Source organism: Suncus etruscus, chromosome 12, assembly GCF_024139225.1.
Source record: "Suncus etruscus isolate mSunEtr1 chromosome 12, mSunEtr1.pri.cur, whole genome shotgun sequence".
NCBI classification, from domain to species: Eukaryota; Metazoa; Chordata; class Mammalia; order Eulipotyphla; family Soricidae; genus Suncus; species Suncus etruscus.
In genome coordinates, this window is record NC_064859.1 from 33,487,350 (window position 1) to 33,508,826 (window position 21,477).

Consider the following 21,477-nt stretch of genomic DNA (forward strand, 5'->3'; position numbering starts at 1 on the left):
TATTTTTTTCTCCCTTTTTTTGGGTGGGGGAAGGACACACTTGGCAGTGCTCCAGGCTTACTCATGGCTCTGCACTCAGGTATCACTTTTGGTTGGGGGGTTCACACCTGGCAGTGCTCAGGGGTTACTCCTGGCTCTGCGCTCAGAAATCGCCCCTGGCAGGCACGGGGAACCATATGGGATGCCAGGATTTGAACCACCATCCCTCTGCATGCAAGGTAAATGCCCTACCTCCATGCTAATCTCTCCGGTCCCTCAGGAATTACTTTTGACAAGCTTAGGGACCATATGGGGTGCCTAGGATCAAACCCATGTGAACTGTGTATAAGGCAAATGTCTTACTCACTGTACTATGGTCCTATAACATTATATTTCTTTTTTGTTTTTTGTTTAATTTTTGGGCCACACCTGGCGGTGCTCAGGAGTTACTCCTGGCTGTCTGCTCTAGAAACAGCTCTTGGCAGGCACGGGGGACCATATGGGACACCGGGATTCGAACCAACCACCTTAGGTCCTGGGTCGGCTGCTTGCAAGGCAAACACCGCTGTGCTATCTCTCCGGGCACAACATTGTATTTCTTGAAGATTATGTTTTTTCTGCTTCTGTATTTAATTACTCATTTGTAACTATTTATGTGCCTCCTAAATTTTTACTACTTTGGGAAAAGAGACAAAAAGCAGCACCTAGCATATGTTCCCTTAAGTCTGCTTTTCTACCATTTCTACTGATTTTCTTTGGTCACTAGTTCATTTTCTTTTTTCAGTTTTCTCCCTTCCTATCCCCTCTCCTTCTCTCCTCTCTCCCCTCCCCTCCCTTCCCCTCCCCTCCCCTCCCTTCCCCTTCCCTTCCCTTCCCTTCCCTCCCCTCCCCTTCCCTTCCTCCCCTTTTGTCTGCTCTCCTTTTCCATTTCTTCTTTCTCCTCTCCTCCCTCCCCTTCCCCCCCTCCTATGTTGTCACACCTAGCAGTGCTCCACAATAATTCTTGGCAGTACTTTGGGAACCATATGCCTCGGGTTGAATTCGGTTTGGCAGCATACAGGACAAGCGCCCTACCTGCTATACTGTCTCTGGAGCCTTATATATACACTTTTTTTTTTTTTTGCTTTTGGGTTACACCCAGCACGCTCAGGGATACTCCTGACTCTGCACTCAGAAATCGCTCCTGGCGATCATATGGGATGCCGGGATTCGAACCTCTGTTCATCTTGGATTGGCTGCTTGCAAGACAAAAGGCCCCCTTACTTTCTCTTATTAGATATGTGTTATAGTCATCCAACATGGGAGCTAGAGAAATAATAGTACAGTTGGTAGGGTGCTTGCCTTGCAATTAGCTGACCTAGGTTCAATATCAGGCATCCCATATGGTCCTTTGAATACTGGGGACTCAAGGGAAGTTATTGAGTGCAGAGCTAGGAGTAATCTGAGCATCATTGTGACCCCAAAACAACAACAAAAATTTACCCAGCACATTTTTTCCCTTTATTTTGCACTGTTCTTCCAATTTTATTATTTTTCTTTTTCTTTTTTTTTATTTTTTTATTTTTTTATTTTTTTTATTATTTTAATTATGACAACAAAGATGCAAAGAAAGAGGACAGGGTAAAGTTACAGTGGAAGCCCAATCACCCATAAACAGGATTCTCAGTAGTTCCATCGATGATATCTCATCCTTGAACTTTCAGCCAAAGAACATTAAGAAAAACAAAACTGAACCCATGTACAATACAATTACTTTGTCCCTCAAATCCCCAGTTGTAGTACATATTGTTATAGTACATACTATTTCTTAGCAGCACACAATATAATCTAAAGACATTAGACCTATGTAACTCCCTAAACATTGAGGGCAACGTACATTTCTCTAGTTCCATGCACATGCTAACTAGTTTAGGTTAACATCAAAAGTTTTAGTGGCTTGTTTTTCTTAAGAATTGGAATCAAGGGAACATAGTAAAAAATGGTATTAAAGTGGCATTTGTTTGCATAGGCCCACCAAAACATAAGGGACATGGAAAGACAAATTATGGTCTAAATACAAGGAGACCTTACCCCTGAAGTTTCCTGGCACAGGACTGACTCTAGGCTCCAGGCAAACTAGTTTGTCCAATTCAAGTCATAGTCTGTAGTGGCAATACACCTCCATTCCTCACATAGTCTCTGTTGTTGGTATCATTCTTCTGTATTAAAGATCCTGGAGTCTGCATATCCCATATTGCAGTCAGGATGGTGCAGAGCATCCTCTCGTTTCACCTCACACTTAAGGGGCAATAGAGAGAACCATGTCCTGTAGAGCAGGTCATCGTGTTGTCATGTCTTCTCGCAGGTCATATCATTGTGGTTGTCACGTCTTCTCAGTGTAAACGGAAGTGTCTTATTAGGAGGTCGATGTCACACCCTTGGTAGTGTCTTTCCTGGTAGAGGACTGCTTCCAACTGTTGCTATAAAAGACCTTGGATGTTTCGTAGATAGCTTGCCTGGTTCCAGCGTGAATGGAGAATGCCCATTCAACTGAGGCCTATGCCAGGTCATTATATCAATATTCAGGGTGTAAGGTACATTGTAATGAGATTTATTAGATAATAACTAATCTGTATGTATAGTGTTTTCCCATTTTAATGTGTCTATGCAAACAAGGATCAATGCCACGAAGCGTTATTGGTGCATCTGGAGGCATAGGAACAAGACCAGCAATTTCCATGACATAGTTCAATCATAGGCATCAAACTGAGGGATAGTTCCACCACAATCCTTACTGAACAGCTTACAAAGAAAAGACAAGATGAAAAGTGGATAGAAACATCATGGTAGAAGAATATATAGAGAGTTACAGCAGTTAAAGAAAATAACCATAAAATATTCAAAAAATATATGTGTTCAATATGTGTTCGATTTGTGTCCTTCTAAATAGTTCTGGGATTTGTAAGATCTACTGTATGTCTTTGGTCAGAGATTGAAGCTGTGTGTTACTGAAGTTAAGAAGGGTAAATCTGGGGTACTGATGCTTGGGAGGAGCCGCGCACGCGCGGTTTCAAAATGTAGACTGGTATGAAATTGCCAGTGACAGCCTGAGTATAGCTGAGAAATTATTTGCCTCCCCCCAGATCAAACTACACCCCCTGATCCACCCTCTAGAGCCGGCCTGGGAGTGGGGAAAACCCAGGGTGCCCCATGAGCTCCTCCCAGAAACCCACCTGGGTTTTTTTTACTATTTCTCTGGCACCTTAATTTTTAACTGAAATGGTCATAGGCATTGTGGTTTACTATTAATGGTAGGGTTTCTTGAAAATCATTCCACTGCCATATTCTCCACCAGTATGTCTCCTTTACTTCACCATTGTCCCAGTGTGTACAAAAATTCCAGCCCCACCTCTACCTCTACCCCCCCCCCCCTTTTGACACTGGTTTTTACTTTTTAGTGAAGGAGTGCCTTGCATGTCACATTTTCCCCTTTCAGCGTCAAGTACTAGTCTAGAGGGATTGTTGTCCTAATAAACCCTTTTTTTTACTCTATTATCGTTCTATGTGGCAAGCTTCCTACCCTGAGCAGGGCCTCCTGATCCATAATTTTTTATTATCTCTGGAAATTGTTACCTTACTGTCTTTTATTTTTCGTATATCTCACAAATGAATGAGATTATTCTGTGTCTATCCCTTTCCCTCTGGCTAATTTCACTCAGCATAATACTCTCCATATTCATCCGTGTATAAACAAATTTCATGCCTTTATTTTTCCTAATGGCTGAATAGTATATATACCATTATGATACATATACCATAGTTTCTTTGTCCATTTTTCTTTTTTTTTTCTTCCTTTGGTTTTTTGGGTCTCACTGTACTGTTGCTTTGGCCCCCCCACCTTTTTATTTTCTCTGAGCTACATCTAGAAGCGACCTGGTATTAACTTCTGGCTTTATGCTCAAGGATCATTCCTGGCATATGTTGCGGACTCTCTGGGATATCAGGGATTGAATATGTGTTGGCCACATGTATAGCAAGTGCATTCCTTCTGCCCTCCTGTTTCTTTCTTTATGGCTAAGTTCTTTCAGCATGATACTCTCCAAATTCATCCATATAAGCAAATTTCATGATTTTATTTTTCCTGTGTTTTTTGTTATTGTTGTTTTTTTGTGGTTTGTAGCTGCTGGTGCTCAGAACTTACTCCTATCTATTCTCAGTGTCATTTCATTTCTAAAGGGTCATATTAGATGTTAAGAATCGAACCCAGGTGGCTGTGTACAAGGCAGGTACCCTCCTCACTGTAATAACTCTCTAGTCACTCAGGGATCACTCCCTGGAAGGTCCCCGGAGGTTTAAATACGGTGCCAGGGATTGAACCAGGTTGCGCAGTGCAAGTTTTTATACCTGCTGTGCGACATGTCGCTCAGATCCACAAGACATCTGCTTTAACTCATACTATCCCTCTGGCCTTTTATTTCTTTAAGTTCTAAAATAATAAAATTTGAAAGACTTCTATACGTTCATGACCTTTAAAAAATTTCTATTGTGTTTTTTCTTATGTTCTTTAAAGTTGGGAATTGTGAAAATACTTTGTCCATACAGTAAAGGATTTATCTTTATGTATTTCTTTTTTTTTTTTTTTTTTTTTGGTTTTTGGGTCACACCCGGCAGTGCTCAGGGGTTACTCCTGGCTGTCTGCTCAGAAATAGCTCCTGGTAGCACGGGGGACCATATGGGACACCGGGATTCGAACCAACCACCTTTGGTCCTGGATCGGCTGCTTGCAAGGCAAACACCACTGTGCTATCTCTCCGGGCCCTATCTTTATGTATTTCTAAATATAGATTGAGACTTGACAAATGATAATACGGGGCTGTAGTAACAGTACATCAGGTAGGATGCTTTCCACACATTTGAGTGTCTCAGGTTTGCCTCCTAGCATTTCATGTGGTTCTCCAAGAACTACCAGGAGTAATCCCTGAGCATTTTTGGGTGTGGCCCAAACCTCCCATCTCCCAAAAAAGAAAAGAAAAAAAAGGTTTTTCCACGTTCCTTACACATATAGGATCTCTCTTCTGTGTAAATTTTTCATATATAATGTAAGACCTGAAGAATGAGCAAAGGTTTTTCCACATTCCTTGCATCCATAGGTTTTCTTTCTAGCCTGAAAAAAGATTTTTTAGGGCTGTACCTAACTGTGATTAGGGTTTATTTTTGGCTCTGTGCTCAGAGACCCCCTCCAGATGGGCTCAAACCAGAGTCAGCTGTGTGAGATTCAAGCACCCTACCCTCTTTATTATGGCTTGATGTAAAGCAAGTTTTTTTCTATATCTCCAGTCCCTCCAATGTGAATTCTTAATATTTTTCTTTAAGGTGGGAGAATAGGTGAAGGTCTTCTTCATACTTCTCAAATGTTTTGTAGTGCAATCTTTACTGTTTTCTGTACATTTAAATATATATCTGCGCGGTCCGGAGAGATAGCATGGAGGTGGGACGTTTGTGTTGCATGCAGAAGAATGGTGGTTTGAATCCCGGCTTCCCATATGGGCCCCCAGTGTGCCAAGAGCGATTTCTGAGCACAGAGCCAGGAGTAACCCCTGAGAGCTGCTGGGTGTGACCCCCCCCCCAAATGGGGGGGCTGGAGAGATGGCATGGTGGTAAGGCGTTTGCCTTGCATGCAGAAAGACGGAGGTTCGAATCCTGGCATCCCATTTGGTCTCCCAAGCCTGCCAGGAGCGATTTTTGAGCATAGAGCCAGGAATAATCCCTAAGCACTGCTGAGTGTGACCCAATAACCAAATATATATATTTGCAAATCATTATGATAGGTGTGTTTATTTTTTTTTTTCAAATGGAGTGGAGCAGGAATTTGTTGGGATTGAACCCAGAATTTTTTTTTTTTTTTGGGCCACACCCGTTTGATGCTCAGGGGTTACTCTTGGCTAAGCGCTCAGAAATTGCCCCTATCATATATCATTCCATTCAACCCCTGCCGCCTTCCTCCTGTCCTCAGGGACCTGTGCTGCTCTGTCCTTGTATTTAGATCAGGCACTTTATCGTCTCTCTCCGTGTCATGTCCTTGGTCAGCTCCTCCTTCCCACCAGGCCCCATGAGGGCACATCAGACCAGTACTACAAGCTTGGTGTCCTGGGACCTTCTACCTTGCGCCCTCCCAGTTCAGTCCAGCCTCTTGTGTGTGTGGTCCAGATGGAAAGTAGGACTCTCTGGCTTGACCTTGGCACTTGAAGTGTCAGCAGGAACTTGGCCTGAGTAGAAAGAGGGCTCTGTCAGCCAGACTAGGGGGGAAAGAGACCACCTCTGGGCCACCTGTAGTGGGGACCACCTACCTACCCAGGTCAGGAAAGGGTCGGGAGCATCTGTACAGGTATCAGCAAAATAAAGTGACTCTTGGCTAAAAAAAAAAAAAAAGACATTGCCCCTGGCTTGGGGGGACCATATGGGACGCCAGGGGTTGGAACCACGGTCCTTCCTTGGCCAGCGCTTGCAAGGCAGACACCTTAACTCTAGCACCACCTCGCTGACCCTGAACCCAGAATCTTATTCATGCATTCCACTATTGAGTTAGCTACATTTTTGGCCAAAAAAACCTTTCGGTGTAATAATTGGTTGTGGGTATATTGAATAAAGCCTTAATTACCATAAAGTATGTCTCTTCTACTTCACTAATGGATATTGAATATTGTAAAATGTTTTTCTATGTTTATATTATATATATTTGGTAAACTCCATTCATTCTTGATATCTGCAGTATACTGTTCAGTATACAGTTCAGTTTGCTAGTATTTTATTGAAAAATTTGGGTCCAGAGTGATAACACAATGGTATCCATTTGCCTTGAATGCAGATGACCTGGGGTGGACTAGGTTTGATCCTCAGCATCCCATATGGTCCCCCGAGCCTGCCAGGAGTAATTCCTGAGTGCCATTTGGTGTGACCCAACCTCCTCACCCTCAAAAAAACTTTCTGTATGTGTATCCTTGTCTGGTTTTGGTATCATAGTCCCTGAAGTTTTTCTCTTATAAGTTGTTGGAGAAAGAACCAGAAATAGTATACATGATAAATGGCACACATATAGAACAATAAGTATATATGAGGCCTTTCTGAAAGTACCTAAATGACACTAATCAGCTAATTGGATGATAATTATTAGGACATAGTCTATATACAATAAACTTTTTTTTTTTTTTTGGGCCACACACGGTAACGCTCAAGAGTTACTCCTGGCTATGCGCTCAGAAGTTGCTCCTGGCTTGGGGGACCATATGGGACACCGGGGGATCAAACCGCGGTCCATCCAAGGCTAATGCAGGCAAGGCAGGCACCTTACCTCTAGCGCCACCGCCCGGCCCCTATATATAATAAACTTAGCATAGGTTTTGATGTTGGAAAGAATATGACTAAAGAAATTAGACAAAGAAATTTGTGTGGAGACAGTTTATAATGGGATATCATTAGAATTATAAATTTAGACGAGCAGGATCCTTAAAGTTTTGGGAAGGAGTAGGTTTAGTTTTAATTATGGGACTGTATTAATGGATTGATTTAAGGCAGATGCATCTTTTTTTTTTTTTAGCGCACACGATTTCTTTCTTGCTCTGCACTCAAGATATCAAATCCTTTTGGGACTTGAGGCCCCTGGTATGGGGATGGGGAAGAGGGCATATATTTGGGGTGTTGGGGATCGGACCAAGTAGGTTACATGTAAGGCCAGTACCTTATCTGCTATACTATCTGTCCAGTCCTATGTAGATGAGTCTTTAACAGGTTATTTTGTTTCTTGTGGTACCAGGATTGAACAACTCTGTCACCCTCAACTTTTTTTTTTTCTGGATTTTTTGGGTCACACCTGACAGCGCTCGGGGATTACTCCTGTCCCTATGCTCAGAAATCGCCCCGGCAGGCTCAGGGGACCATATGGGATGATGGGATTTGAACCACCATCCTTCTGCATGAAAGGCAACGCCTTACCTCCATGCTATCTCTCCGGCCCCTGTCATCCTCAATGTTAACAGTGAGCAGCATCCCTGATTCTAAGTTATAATAATTTTTAAAATTTATTTGAATCTTTTCACAAATTACAATTCATTAAAGCAAGGAGACCAATTGAAAGATAAATGTGATAGTCTTGGGAAGAAATGCTGGTTACTTATACTCAAATGTGGTGACTCTGGAAATTGAAGTGAATTAAATGACCATGAAATTGACAAGATTGGTGATTGTGGAAATTAAGAAAAAGAATAGCATGAATGCCATTTAATTTTCCTTCCCTTGATTTCCTTTTATTCTGTGGACGATAAGGACACTTAAAAATTCGATTTTAATTATATGTGGGGCATTTTAGTTTGACAGTGGCAAGTATACATTTATAAGTAGAAAAAATTTAATTTGGGAATATAAAATATAAATAATGCACTTTAAAGCCATGTAAGTAATGAGGTAATCTATAGTGAGAATGTAGAAAGATAAGAGGTCACTGTGGCATATAACCTTGTATCAGTTTGCTTTTGCTGTGTAAGAAAGTAAACCCAGGGGCCAGAGGGATAGCATGGAGGTAGGGCGTTTGCCTTTCATGCAGAAAGTTGGTGGTTCGAATCTGGGCATCCCATATGGTCCCCTGAGCCTGTCAGGAGTGATTTCTGAGCATAGAGCCAGGAGTAACCCCTGAGCGCTGCCGGGTGTGACCCAAAAACCAAAAAAAAAAAAAAAAAAAAAAAAAAAGAAGAAGAAAATAAACCCAGGTACTGAAGTAATATTTCAGTGGTAAAGGTGCTTTCCTTGCATGCGCCAACCTAGGTTCAATCTCCAGCATCCCATATGGTCTCCAGAGTACCACCTGGAGTGATTCCTGAGTGCAGAGCATGGAATAACCCCTGAGCACTGCTTTATGTGACCCAAAATTTAAAAACAAAAAAACAAAAAAAAAAAACAAAACAAAACAGAAAATGAACTCCCCAAGTTTAGTGGGTTTCCAAAGTATATGAAGCCACCTGCAAGATTCAACATCAAAGAAACTAATGACTCCTTAAGAAATGAAGCTAAGTAGTGAAAAGATGTTTTCATGAAGTAGACATTCAGATAGCCATTAAGCTTATGAAAAAGTTTTTGTCATTACTTTTTATCAGGGGAATACATATTAAAATAATGTGATGTAATTTCAAACCATTGCTAAAACTACCAGTGTTGGTGGAGATGTGGGGAAAAAAAACCTGATTATTTTAATCACTATTGCTTAGAATGTTGTCTTAGTTCAACATCTGGAAAGTATGTAGCTTTTTAAAAAAATAATGGAGTTTATGGGGCTGGTGAGATAGGACAGATGGTGATTTGAATTCCGGCATCCCATATGATCTAGTGCACATCACTGTTCATTACATCACTTAGAATAATAGCTAGGATGCTAAAAACCAAATGTCTCATGATAGATGAATGGATAAAAGTAGTTTTGCTTTAGATTCACAAAAGAATAATATACAGCTATATTAAAAAAAAGATTAAATCTTACAGTTTTTGCAACTTGGATGGAACTGGAGGTATCATGTTTAGGCAAGAGGGGAGGAATGCCATATGAACACACTCATCTGAAAGTAGAAAGAGTATAGACTATATTAATTGACAAAAAATATCAATTGACAGCAAACTCTGGGTCCAAACAGAGAACACCAGATTAGTGGATAGACTGGAAGGAGCACACAATAGGGAGTCTAAAGTACTTTGGTAGATGAAGTGAAATAATTGTACATTAGCACAAAATCAACATCATTGTTTTAAAGCATTACATTAAATATAATAATAAAAAGATGAAATGTGGGGCCCGGAGAGATAGCACAGCGGCGTTTACCTTGCAAGCAGCCAATCCAGAATTTTAATTTAAGGATGCTAGATTCTTTTGTATTGTGAATATTTTTTTAGATATCCAATGAAGAAATACAGTTAAAATATTTTACATATATTTTACTTTGAATTGTTTCAGGTATTTATGCAAGCTATCTGATCAAGAGTTAAGACAGAGTGCGGCTCGCAACATGGCTGACTTAATGTGGAGCACAGTGAAAGAACCATTGGATACAACATTATGCTTTGATAAAGAAAGCTTAGATCTTGCATTTAAATATTTCATGTCACCTACATTGACTATGAGATTGGCTGGACTAAGTCAGATAACAGTAAGCTATATTTGTTTTATCTGTGTTTTATTTGCCTTTTAGACAATTGTCATCATTCCTTTTATCTATGGTACACTTAAGTTATGTGTGGTGTTGTATTAAATATTTTATATGCATTACTTTGTATGTTCTTTATAGATAATTTCTGATTTTTCCTGTCTTAGCATGAGAAGTTTGAGGCATAAAGCAATTAATGTCTAAGGTCTTTAATTTTTGGGTACACTGCCCTATTCTTTTTCCATCTATAAAGCAATATTTTCAGAAAGAATTGGAGGGAATTACTATGACTTATTTTAATTCATTTCCAGACAGAAATCTCAGACGGTTTATTGAAACTTTGGCCAAATCATAGTAACAAATGTTTGGTTTATATAATGGCAAATAACTTTATTTAGTAGGGAGAAGTGCAAATTACTTTTTTTGGGGTGGAGAGTAGAGGACAAGACATCATTTGGTAGGAGGAGGGGTTTGTTTTGTGTTGTCTTGTACCACATCCGGCAATATTTGGTTTATTCCTTGGACTACACTAAGGAATAACTTCAGGTGGTGCATGGGGAACCATATGTGATGCTGGGGATTGAACCTAGGTAGTCCTCATGGAAAGCAATCATCTTAGCCACTGAATTATCTCTTGGGGCCCCAAACCAGGTATCTTTGGATCTATTCTTTCACAAAAACAATTTGCTATAGCTCAGTAGTCGTCTGTGCCTTATATTAGAATGTGTATGCTTTTTCTGTTTTGCCACGGTCTCCTAAGCCTTATTCTTTTACATTTTCTACCTATTTTGCCCTGTCATCTAGCAAAATAGTTAGATTTAAATATTAAATTTAAACTATGAAATGATGGAAAACTGGTCTTTTTTTTTTTTTCTTTTAAACGGATTCAACTTGTTGGACAGAAAATGTTGGGGACAGCCAGAGCCACATCAGGCAGTGCTCTGTGCCTTTGTGGTACAAGAGATTGATTTGGACCTGGCACATCCTTGGCATGCATTTCTCTCATTTGACCTAGCTCCTCACTTTTTAAATGAATCTTAAATTTGTTTATTTACGCTTTCCTCCTGAGACAGTTTTGTCTGTATTGACTTGTTGCTTGCTGATTTGTTTTAGGTTTCTTTTTTACTTACATTTATTTTTATTTTTCTAAATTGTTTAGAATAGGTATTGGAGCAATAGTATAATAGGTATGCTGTTTGCCCTGCATGTGGTTGATCCAGGTTTGATCCCCAGCACCACATATGGTTCTCTTAATTCTGCCAGAATAACCTCAGAGCACAGAGTTAGGAGATAGTTCTGTACACTGTTGGGTTATGGCCCCTCAAAAGAAAAGAAAATGTTTAGTATAAGAAACATATGTATTACTTTTTTTTTTGGTTTTTGGGCCACACCCAGCTGTGCTCAGGGGTCACTCCTGGCTGTCTGCTCAGAAATAGTTTCTGGCAGGCACGGGGGACCATATGGGACACCGGGATTCGAACCAACCACCTTTGGTCCTGGGTCGGTTGCTTGCAAGGCAAACACTGCTGTGCTACCTCTCCGGGCCCACATATGTATTATTTATAGAGTGAATCTATTTAATATTGTATTATGGAAAAGGCAGTGTTAGGCCAAGTCTTTTTTGTTCTGGTTGTCAGTTATGTGTGAATATCAAATTTGCTAAATCTAGAATAATAATTTGATGATAAATTTTTTTCTAATCATAGAATCAACTTCATACCTTCAATGATGTGTGCAATAATGAATCATTGGTATCAGATACAGAAACGTAAGTATGAGCAGTAAATTACCTCAAACCATATCAGTTTACTATTTAGTTTTGATTGATTTTTTTTGTTTTGTTTTTACTACACTCTGATCTGTTCAATGTTACTCTTGGCTCTGCACTCCGGGATCACTCCTGTGAGATTTGGGTAACCGTACGTGTTTTAGGATATTAAACCTGGTCAGCCACATACAAGGCAATCAAGCACCCTACCCACTGTGCTATCAGTTTGGCCCCTAAATTATACCATTTTAATGTGTAGCCTCTTTATATGGCAAATATAATTCTGATTTAGGTATTTATGATGTGTGTGTAAAGTAGTTTAATTTTTTTTTACTTAAGCACCATAATTGTTTGTAACCGTTGTTCATGGTATAATTTCAATCTTCCAAAACTAACTTAACCACCAGTGTGACCTTCCTTCTACCAATGACTCAAGTTTTGTACTCACCACCCCAGATTGCTCCTTTAGCAGATACAAACAAAATTACTTTATACTGTTTGTTACAATATTAAGGCAAGCGGAATTAATTATAAAAATTTAAATCAATAAAAGTAAACTTGGGGCCGGGCGGTGGCGCTAGAGGTAAGGTGCCTGCCTTGCCTGCGCTAGCCTAGGACGGACTGCGGTTCGATCCCCCGGTGTCCCATATGGTCCCCCAAGCCAGGAGCAACTTCTGAGCACATAGCCAGGAGTAACCCCTGAGCGTCACCGGGTGTGGCCCAAAAACCAAAAAAAAAAAAAAAAAAAAAATAAAAGTAAACTTATGGGAGCGGTGGCACAAGTGGTAGGGCATTTGCCTTGCATGTGCTAACCTTGGACGGACTGCAGTTTGATCCCCTGGTGTCCCATATGGTCCCCCAAGCAAGAAGTGATTTTTGATCACATAGCCAGGAATAACCCCGGAGTGTCACAGGGTGTGGCCCAAAAAAGCCAAAAAAAAAATAAACAAGTAAACTTTTGATAATTGTTATATCTCATAATGCTGTTACTTTACTGGATTGGTTGATGCTACTTAAACCTTTTGTATTATTGTTTTTGCTCATTGAGCTTGGTAGTCTTATCATTAGACTTTGATATGATCTCACTGGGCTGACACAGGAAATCTGAAGGTGTCTTGTGACCTAGCTGTCTGGGTCTATGGATTTTGAGAGATTTGGTGGCTTGGCAGCATGGAGAGTTTCAGTTGTGGAGAAGGGCCCTTTCTATATCAGGTATGGTTTCAGGCTTCTGTGCCTTCAGTAGCCCTATTCCAAGATGGCTTCAGAGTTTTCAGCTCATACTGTTCGGTTGTATTATGTACTATATTTTTTGGTTTTTGGGTCAAATCTAGCATCGCTCATGCTCTGTGCTCAGAAATTGCTGCTGGGAGGCTCTGGGGATCGAACTTAGGTCCATCCTGGGTTGGCTGCATGCAAGGCAAAGACCCTACCACTATGCTATTGCTCCAGCCCCTGCATCATGTGCTATTTTATATTACTTGTGGAGCTGGAACAATTTTTCTGCTGGTAACATGGTTGTCTAAGGAAAGGTAGTTTTTATTCAATAAAACTTGCTTAAAGGGACTGGGTAGATAGCATGGAGATAGGGTGTTTGCCTTGCATGCGGAAGGATGGTGGTTCGAAACCTGGCATCCCCTATGGTCTCCCGAGCCTGCCAGGAGCGATTTCTGAGAGTAGAGTCAGGAGTAACCCCTGAATGTTGCTGGCTGTGACCTAAAAACAAAAAAAGATGTGAAAATAGAGAAAGAGGGAAGATAAATGTTCAAAAGAGCACACAGGCTTTTTTTTTAAATCATAACACTGATTTACCAAGATGTTCATTGTACGGTTGTCTCAGGCATTCTGTAATCTTACTACCCCACCACCAGTATGACCTTTCCTTCATTATTGATTCCATTATCCCACCCACACTAACCTTGCAGATAAATTTACTTCAATACTGTTCACGTTTACTTGGTATCCTTTGTTACAACACAAAGGAGAATAGATTTAGCAAAATAGAATTATCAAGTGCTCGCTTCAGCAGCATATATACTAAAATTGGAATGAAATAAAGATTAGCTTGGCCCCTGTGCAGGGATGACACTTAAATTTGTGAATCGTTCCATATTTTTATTTTTTGTTATTTTTTGGTTTTTGGGTCACACCCGGCAGTGCTTAAGAGGTTACTCCTGGCTCTATGCTCAGAAATTGCTCTTGGCAGGCTCAGGGGACCATATGGGATGCTGGGATTTGAACCACCAACCTTCTGCATTAAAGGCAAACGCACTCCCTCCATGCTCTCTCTCCGTCCCAGTTCTATATTTTTAAATGAATGAGGGAAGTAGAAAGTCTGTCTAGAGTACAGGTGGGGGTGGGATGGGGAGGAGGGAGACTTGGGACATTGCTGTTGGGAATGTTGCACTGGTGAAGGGGGGATGTTCTTTACATGACTGAAAACCAGCTAGAATCATATTTGTAATCAAGGTGTTTAAAGATATAAAAAGAAAAGCTATAAAAATAACCCAAAAAATAGAATTATCAAATTTAGAACAACAAAGGACAATTTAAAATGATAATTATATCTCTGCATGGTGTTACCAAGTCAGTGTTTTAAGGATGTATTGGGCTGTGGATAGTGTTAGTTGAGCATGTTCTGTGTTACTGTTTAGGTTCTCTGAGCTTGATAGATTACATTGTGTAACTTTCCCATCTGATTTCCTGCGAAACTGCTTGGCTGATACTACTAGGAAATTTGCAGGTGTCTTGTTAGCTGCATGAGGCCACACAATCTAGAATCTATATCTGGAACAAATTTGGCAGTGAATTGGCAGTTTGATAAAATTAAGTTGAGGAGCTGGGAGCTGGGTCATTTCTGTAGGAGGGTGTAAGGGTTTAAGGAGGGTGTGCTGTGGGCTACTATGACTTCAGGCATAAAGAAGAATTTACCCCAACACATTCTGAAAATGCCCCAGAGTTACCAGTCCAGACTTGGGGATAGTTGAAGGCCATTATTTTCTTTTGGAGCTTGGTTGAGGATTTGGGCCTTTTTTCTGCCAGAAAGATGGGCTCCTCTGTTATCTGGTGACTGGTGGGGGAAGAGTGGAGAGAGGGTTGGCCCAACCCAATTACAAGATATTTTAGAGGTTTTTAGTCCTTAGACTGGTCCTATCTGAGAAGGTTCAGCTGCTCATATATTTTTCTTTTTTTTTTACCCTGATTTTAGTTATGACACCATGACTTACTAAGTTCCTCATAATACAGATGTTTTAGGCATCAAACACCAGTCCCACCATCACTGTTATCTTCTCTTCACCAGTGTCCCCAATCTCCCACTCACCACCTTATCCTGACCCTTTTGCAGGGTTATTTTGTAATATCTCTCCTTGTTGAGTCTAAGGGCAATGTCTAAGGATTTACTGGACTGTGGTTGATGCTAGTTTAGCCTTCTGTATTTTACTGGTTTGGCTCAATGAGTTTGGTAGAATTCATTGTAACTTTCCTATCTGATTTTTCTGTGATACAATTGGGCTGACACTACCATAACATATTAATGTGGTGTGCCATGGCATGCAGCTGAGCAGTCCAGGAGTTATAGATTTGAAATGTATTTTGGTGGCTTGGAAGTTTGGAGCTGGGCTCTTTCTGTTGAAAGGTGTAGGATGTGGTGTTCCTGGGTGCTGTGTTTCATGCAGAAAAGGGGATCTGCCTCTTCTCATTCTGAAAATGTCACAGAGGTACTTGTACAGACTGGGCTATCTGGGAAAGTCTCAGTGGCTCTTACTTTCTTTGGAGCTTGGTGGAAGAGTTGGGTCGTTACATCTGTCAGGAACTTGGTGGTTATGGCAGGGACAGCTGGGTTTTCTGCTGTGTGTGGGGTTAGAGTGGGACTCAACTCAGCCCCAAATTTTTCAGCTCGTTAGTTTGATCTCATCTGAGAGGAATTAGCTGCTCACATTAACCTTTGATTTTAGTCACGAACCCGTTTCTATTGGTGGGTGTAAGTTCCTCAAACTTTTTAAGCAGGACCAGTTTACTGTCCTTCAGACTGTTGGAGGACTGGACTATAGTAAAAAAAAAAAAAAAACTATAAACAAATTCCTATGCACATTGCATATATCTTATTTTTGAAGTGTAGAAACAAAATGGGTATAAATACAGAATGTGACACATTGGCTGTAGTATGAGGCCCATTGGAGAGCATGGTGTTCATGCAGAAAGGAGATTCTGTTGTTTCTTCCCCCGTCCACCCTTTTTTTATTCTGAGACTGCTAAAGAGCTGTCAGCTCTGACCAGAGTGCTTGGTGGCCATTATTATTTGTTTAATTTTTAGAGTCTAGTTTTAGAGCTAGGCTGCTTTTGTTGGAGGATCAGTGTTGGGTATGATGGTAGTCTGCTGTGGCTTTAGATCTTTAAAAGTATTTTTACGACTAAAATAAAAGGCCAGCTTTAATTAAAAAAAATAAGAGAAAAACTTAAGTCACCTCACCATCACAATAAGCAAATGGCAATAAGTATATATAAAGATGTACTGGGCACGATCAATAGCACTGTGGGTAGGACATTTACCTTGCATGCAGCCAACCCAAGTTAGATCCCTGGCATCCCATATGGTCCCTGAGCTTGCCATGAGTGATTTCTGAGTGCAGAGTCAGGAGTAACTCTTAAGCACTTCTTAGGGTGTGGCCCTGAACCAGAAAAAAAAAGTTCCAAATCCTCTGACATCAGATAAATGAGCGTTAAATCTATAGATTATGACTTTATTGGCATATGAATTGCCAACATTTAGAACTGTTAACATCAAATGTTGACAAGAATGTGACAGAAACACAGCTGGTGGGAATATGAATTGCATAATTAACATTGGACAATAGTCTGGTATGTTTTTATGAAACTCAGCATACAGATATGTGGGGCCAGAGCGGTGGCACAAGTGGTAGGATGTTTGCCTTGCACAGGCTAACCTAGGATGGACCTGGTTTCAATCAATCCCCCAGCATCACTTATTGTCTCCCAAGCCAGGAGCAATTTCTGAGCATATAGTCAGGAGTAACCCCTGAGTGCCACTGGGTGTGGCCCAAAAACAAACAAATAAAAAAAAAAACCCAAAAATATAGATATGCTTAGTTGTACTCTTAGTTTTATTTTAAGGGAATTAAAAATACTTCCACATTGATACTTTCACATCGAAATTTATAGAAACTTTATTTAATATCGCTAAACCTGGAATGACCTAGTGGGCTATTGATGAATGAAAAAATGCATATAGCTTTTGGTATGTAACTGAATTGTAATTTTGTGGTTATTTGGTTTTTTGGGTCACACCCAGCAGCACTTAGGGGTTACTCCTGGCTTCATGCTCAGAAATCATTCCTGGCCAGCTTAGACGTACCATATGGGATGCCAGGATTCGAACCACCATCCTTCTGCATGCAAGGCAAACCCCATACCTCCATGCTATCCCTCCGCCCCTATTTTGTTTTGTTTTGGTCCACACCTGGTAGCACTCAGGGTCTACTCTTATCTCTTTGTTGAGAAATCACTCCTATCAGGCTCAGGGGACCTCCTATCATGCTGGGAATTGAACCTGGGTTGGCTACCTACAAGGCAAATGCTCTGGTCACTCACTGTTCCTCCGAACCTTAAATTTTAAGAAGAGTACCTACTTTATTATTTTTATGCAAAATTCTTATAAAATAAAAATATACCATCTACAGAAAGTAGGTATCTGACGAGAATGTGGGTTATGGGGGTTGGGAAAGGAATAGTTTACTAAATAGTTTAGATTAACCTTTTGGGTTGATGCATGTTTAGTGTAGTTTTTAATTTTTAATTCTATACTCATGCCTACTCTTAGTTCTGTGCTTTGGAGTCAATTGGCAGTGCTTAGTTGACCAGTTGTTGACCACTTGCCTCAAATATATCATTTTCTACTGTGAAAATTTATAAAAATGAAAAATCAGAGTTAATGATAAAGATAATACATTGCTTATCAGGTATAATACTTGATACTCTCAGGTTAGCTGTATCTTGTGGTTTTATTCTGAATTTTATTTTTTTGTAAATTCAGAAAATACAGTATTTTCCTTATACTTACAATGAACTTTGAACCATTTATTGCATACAATCACATCTTCATAAATTGTCTGTGAAGTCCTTATAATTAGCTGAATTTGCCCTTTTGATCTGGAGATGAGTGTTAATAATGTGTTTTTAAACTAGACTAACCATTTTATTACTTGGCTTTAGATCCATTGCAAAAGAACTTGCAGACTGGCTCATAAGCAACAATGTGGTAGAACATATATTTGGACCAAATTTACACATTGAGGTTTGTGGATGATTTGATAACTTTTTGTTTAAGGGATATTTTAATAAAATTATAAAAAAGATTGATATACTAAGAAATTAATGTCTTTTTCTTTTCCAGATTATCAAACAGTGCCAAGTGATTTTGAATTTTCTAGCAGCAGAGGGGCGATTAAGTACTCAGCATATTGACTGCATTTGGGCTGCAGCACAGGTAATACATTTAAGCACTCTTTTTGTTTGTTTGTTTTTTGTTTTGTTTTGTTTTGGTCACACCCAGCCACTCTCAGGGATTACTCCTGGTTCTGGCTCAGAAATCGATCCTGGCAGGCAAGAGAGGAACATATGGGATGCTCCGATTCAAACCAAGGTCCTTCCTGGATAGGCTTCTTGCAAGGCAAACGCCCTACTACTGTGCTATCTCTCCAGCTCACATTTGAGCATTTACACTTGAGTGCTTCCCTTTCCATAAGTTCTGCTTGCTGTAGCTGAGGTAAATTCCTTCATCCTTTATCTTTAGTCCTAATCATTTTTTTTTTTTTTTTTTTTTGGTTTTTGGGCCACACCCTGTGACGCTCAGGGGTTACTCCTGGCTATGCGCTCAGAAGTTGTTCCTGGCTTCTTGGGGGACCATATGGGATGCCGGGGGATCGAACCGCGGTCCGTCCTAGGCTAGCGCAGGCAAGGCAGGCACCTTACCTCCAGCGCCACCGCCCGGCCCCAGTCCTAATCATTTTTGAGGGGCTTTCTAAGCAGTGCTCTAGAGCAATATTCAGCTCAGTTCATTGTGTTTATCTGGCCATAGGGTGCTACTTGGTCCAACTTGTACTGTGGACATTATAGCTACATTTAGTTTGGAGGGTCTACATATGGTGCTAGAGAACAAAACCTTTCCCTCTTGGTGGGTGTGTGTTGATCATTTTCCTTTTTTATCCTCGACATAATAATTTCACTTTCAAGCTGCTCATTTTTTAAGAGCTTCTTTTGAATTCCTGAAGTATATTTTTCATTTCATTTATAACTCCTCTAGTATATTTTCTTTTCTTCTTTCTTTTTTTTTGGGGGGGGGGGCGCATATGCAGTGGCGCTTGGGTTACTCCTGGCTTTGCACTCAGAAATCACCCCACGCTGGCTTGGGGGACCAAATAGATACTAAGGATCAAACTCAGGTTCATCGTGTGCAAGGCAAACGCCCTACCTGCTGTGCTATCGCTGAGCATCCCCCCTTTCTCTGATGCTTTCATTGCTGTTTTATTTATTTATTTATTTATTTAGGTTTTTGGGTCATACCTAGCAGTGTTCAGGGGTTACTCCTGGCTCTATGCTTAGAAATCACTCCTGGCAGGCTCAGGGGACCTATGGGATGCCGGGATTCGAACCACCGAACTTCTGCATGAAAGACAAATGCCTTGCCTCCATGCTATCTCTCTGGCCCACCATTGCTGTTATTTTAACATCAGTTATATTCTTCGCTTAAAAAGTATCCAATAATATGTTTTCACTTTAATTTAACACCCCTCCATTGCATCTCTATGCATTTATTTTAGCTCCCAAATATCTTTGGACTTCGTTTTTATTAATATTTTCACTTTGTTTCTTTAACCAATTTTTCTATATCGATATTTTTTTTTATCTTTTTGAACATCCTAATGGTATAATTACGATCTTTATTATGTCTGGTGGTGGATTTTCTTTTATTCTTTTATATTTTTTATCCATTGGAAAGGGTTATGTTTCATCGTTTTCTTTTTTTTCCTTTCTCTTTTCCTTGATTTTGGGACCAAACCTGGCTGTACTCAGTGTTTATCTGTGCTCAGGGGTCAATCCTGGCAGAGCTCAGGGAACATTGGGGTGCTGGGGATTTAACCTGGTACAAAGCAAGTGCTCTATCTCTCTTACTCCCCATACTCCTCAATTTCTTTCAGTACCTAGTATTTTCCTTGATTTTTAACTAGATGTACAACTTTATAATGTACTAACATAACATTGTAAGTGACACTTTTCCTTCAATTTGTTCTTAAATTTTTTTGTAGGGGGCTGAGCCATACATAGCAGTGCTCAGAAATTGCTCCTGGCAGCTGGCAATTTTATAGCTATAAAATATTTCTTTTACTTGGTCTAAGAATATATTGTGCAGCTTTTAATGGTTTATATACTTTCCTTCATATACATAATTTACTTTAGAATCACCAATGAGTCTGCCTTTGGATTATTTAAACTAATAAAGAACCTTCTATTGAATAGTTTTAACATGCTACATAAAATTTAGGGTTCAAGAGATAGCACGCTGTAGGGTGTTTGCCTTGCATGTGGCCAACTCAGGATGAACCTGGATTTGATTCCTGCCATCCCATATGGTCCCTGAGCCTACCAGGAGCGATTTCTGAGCATAGAGCCAGGAGTAACTTCTGAGCACCACTGGGTGTGGCCCAACCTCCACCCTAAGAAAATTTAACTTGTGGAATAGAACTAAAAATGTTTTGTTCTCATTTGCCTGTTTTAACATTTACAGCTGATTTTAGTATTGATATCTATGTAGCTTGTATTGGAACCTTTTTGTAACTTTATTTCAAAAACTGTTGCAAGGAGCAAAGAGAGAATACAGGGATTAAATACTTGCCTTCCATACTGCTGACCCTAGTAGTTCTATATTTGACACTATGTAATGGTCCCTTGAGTACCACCAGGAGTGATCTTTGAGCACAGAGCCATTAGTGATTATTGAGTACAGAGCCAGCTGTAAACGCTTAGAGCCCTGCCAGATGTGTGACCTGAAAGGTAAACTGAAAAAAAAAATGTCTGTATGTCTCTCTCTGTCTCTTTCCCTCTCCCCCTCTCCCTCTCTTTTCCCTTCTTCTGGTCCCCCTCCTCCCTCTCAGTCCCTGAGGCAAAGGTGATCAGGGGTCACATCTGATCAGAGATTACATCCAGTGATGATACTTGGGCATCTTAATCTTTGTGTTAACTTGTAATTTCTTAATACTTAAGAAATTAAACTTGGGGCCCGGAGAGATAGCACAGCGGCGTTTGCCTTGCAAGCAGCCGATCCAGGACCAAAGGTGGTTGGTTCGAATCCCGGTGTCCCATATGGTCTCCGTGCCTGCCAGGAGCTATTTCTGAGCAGACAGCCAGGAGTAACTCCTGAGCACCGCCGGGTGTGACCCAAAAACCAAAAAAAAAAAAAGAAATTAAACTTGTGATTTGCTGAGAATAAGATAGATTTTTGCTTACGTGGTTATTTTTTTCACCATTTTGTGCGCTTTTAAATTTGATAATTGACTT

At 40.3% G+C, this 21,477-nt stretch overlaps 1 protein-coding gene and 1 non-coding gene across 2 annotated transcripts in view; both read left to right on the forward strand.

Annotated features, from left to right (window-relative positions):
* The window catches only part of USP34 (ubiquitin specific peptidase 34), a 265,701-nt gene that overhangs the window by 47,739 nt on the left and 196,485 nt on the right, over window positions 1-21,477 (forward strand). Inside the window, exons 7-10 of the mRNA XM_049784720.1 lie at window positions 9,950-10,142; window positions 11,846-11,907; window positions 18,136-18,217; window positions 18,317-18,409. Of these exons, the coding sequence (XP_049640677.1) occupies window positions 9,950-10,142; window positions 11,846-11,907; window positions 18,136-18,217; window positions 18,317-18,409 (430 nt within the window). The remainder of the gene's footprint in view (window positions 1-9,949; window positions 10,143-11,845; window positions 11,908-18,135; window positions 18,218-18,316; window positions 18,410-21,477) is intronic.
* Window positions 13,918-14,021, forward strand: LOC126025282 (U6 spliceosomal RNA). Its single transcript, XR_007501313.1, has one exon. It is a non-coding gene; the product is annotated as a U6 spliceosomal RNA (small nuclear RNA).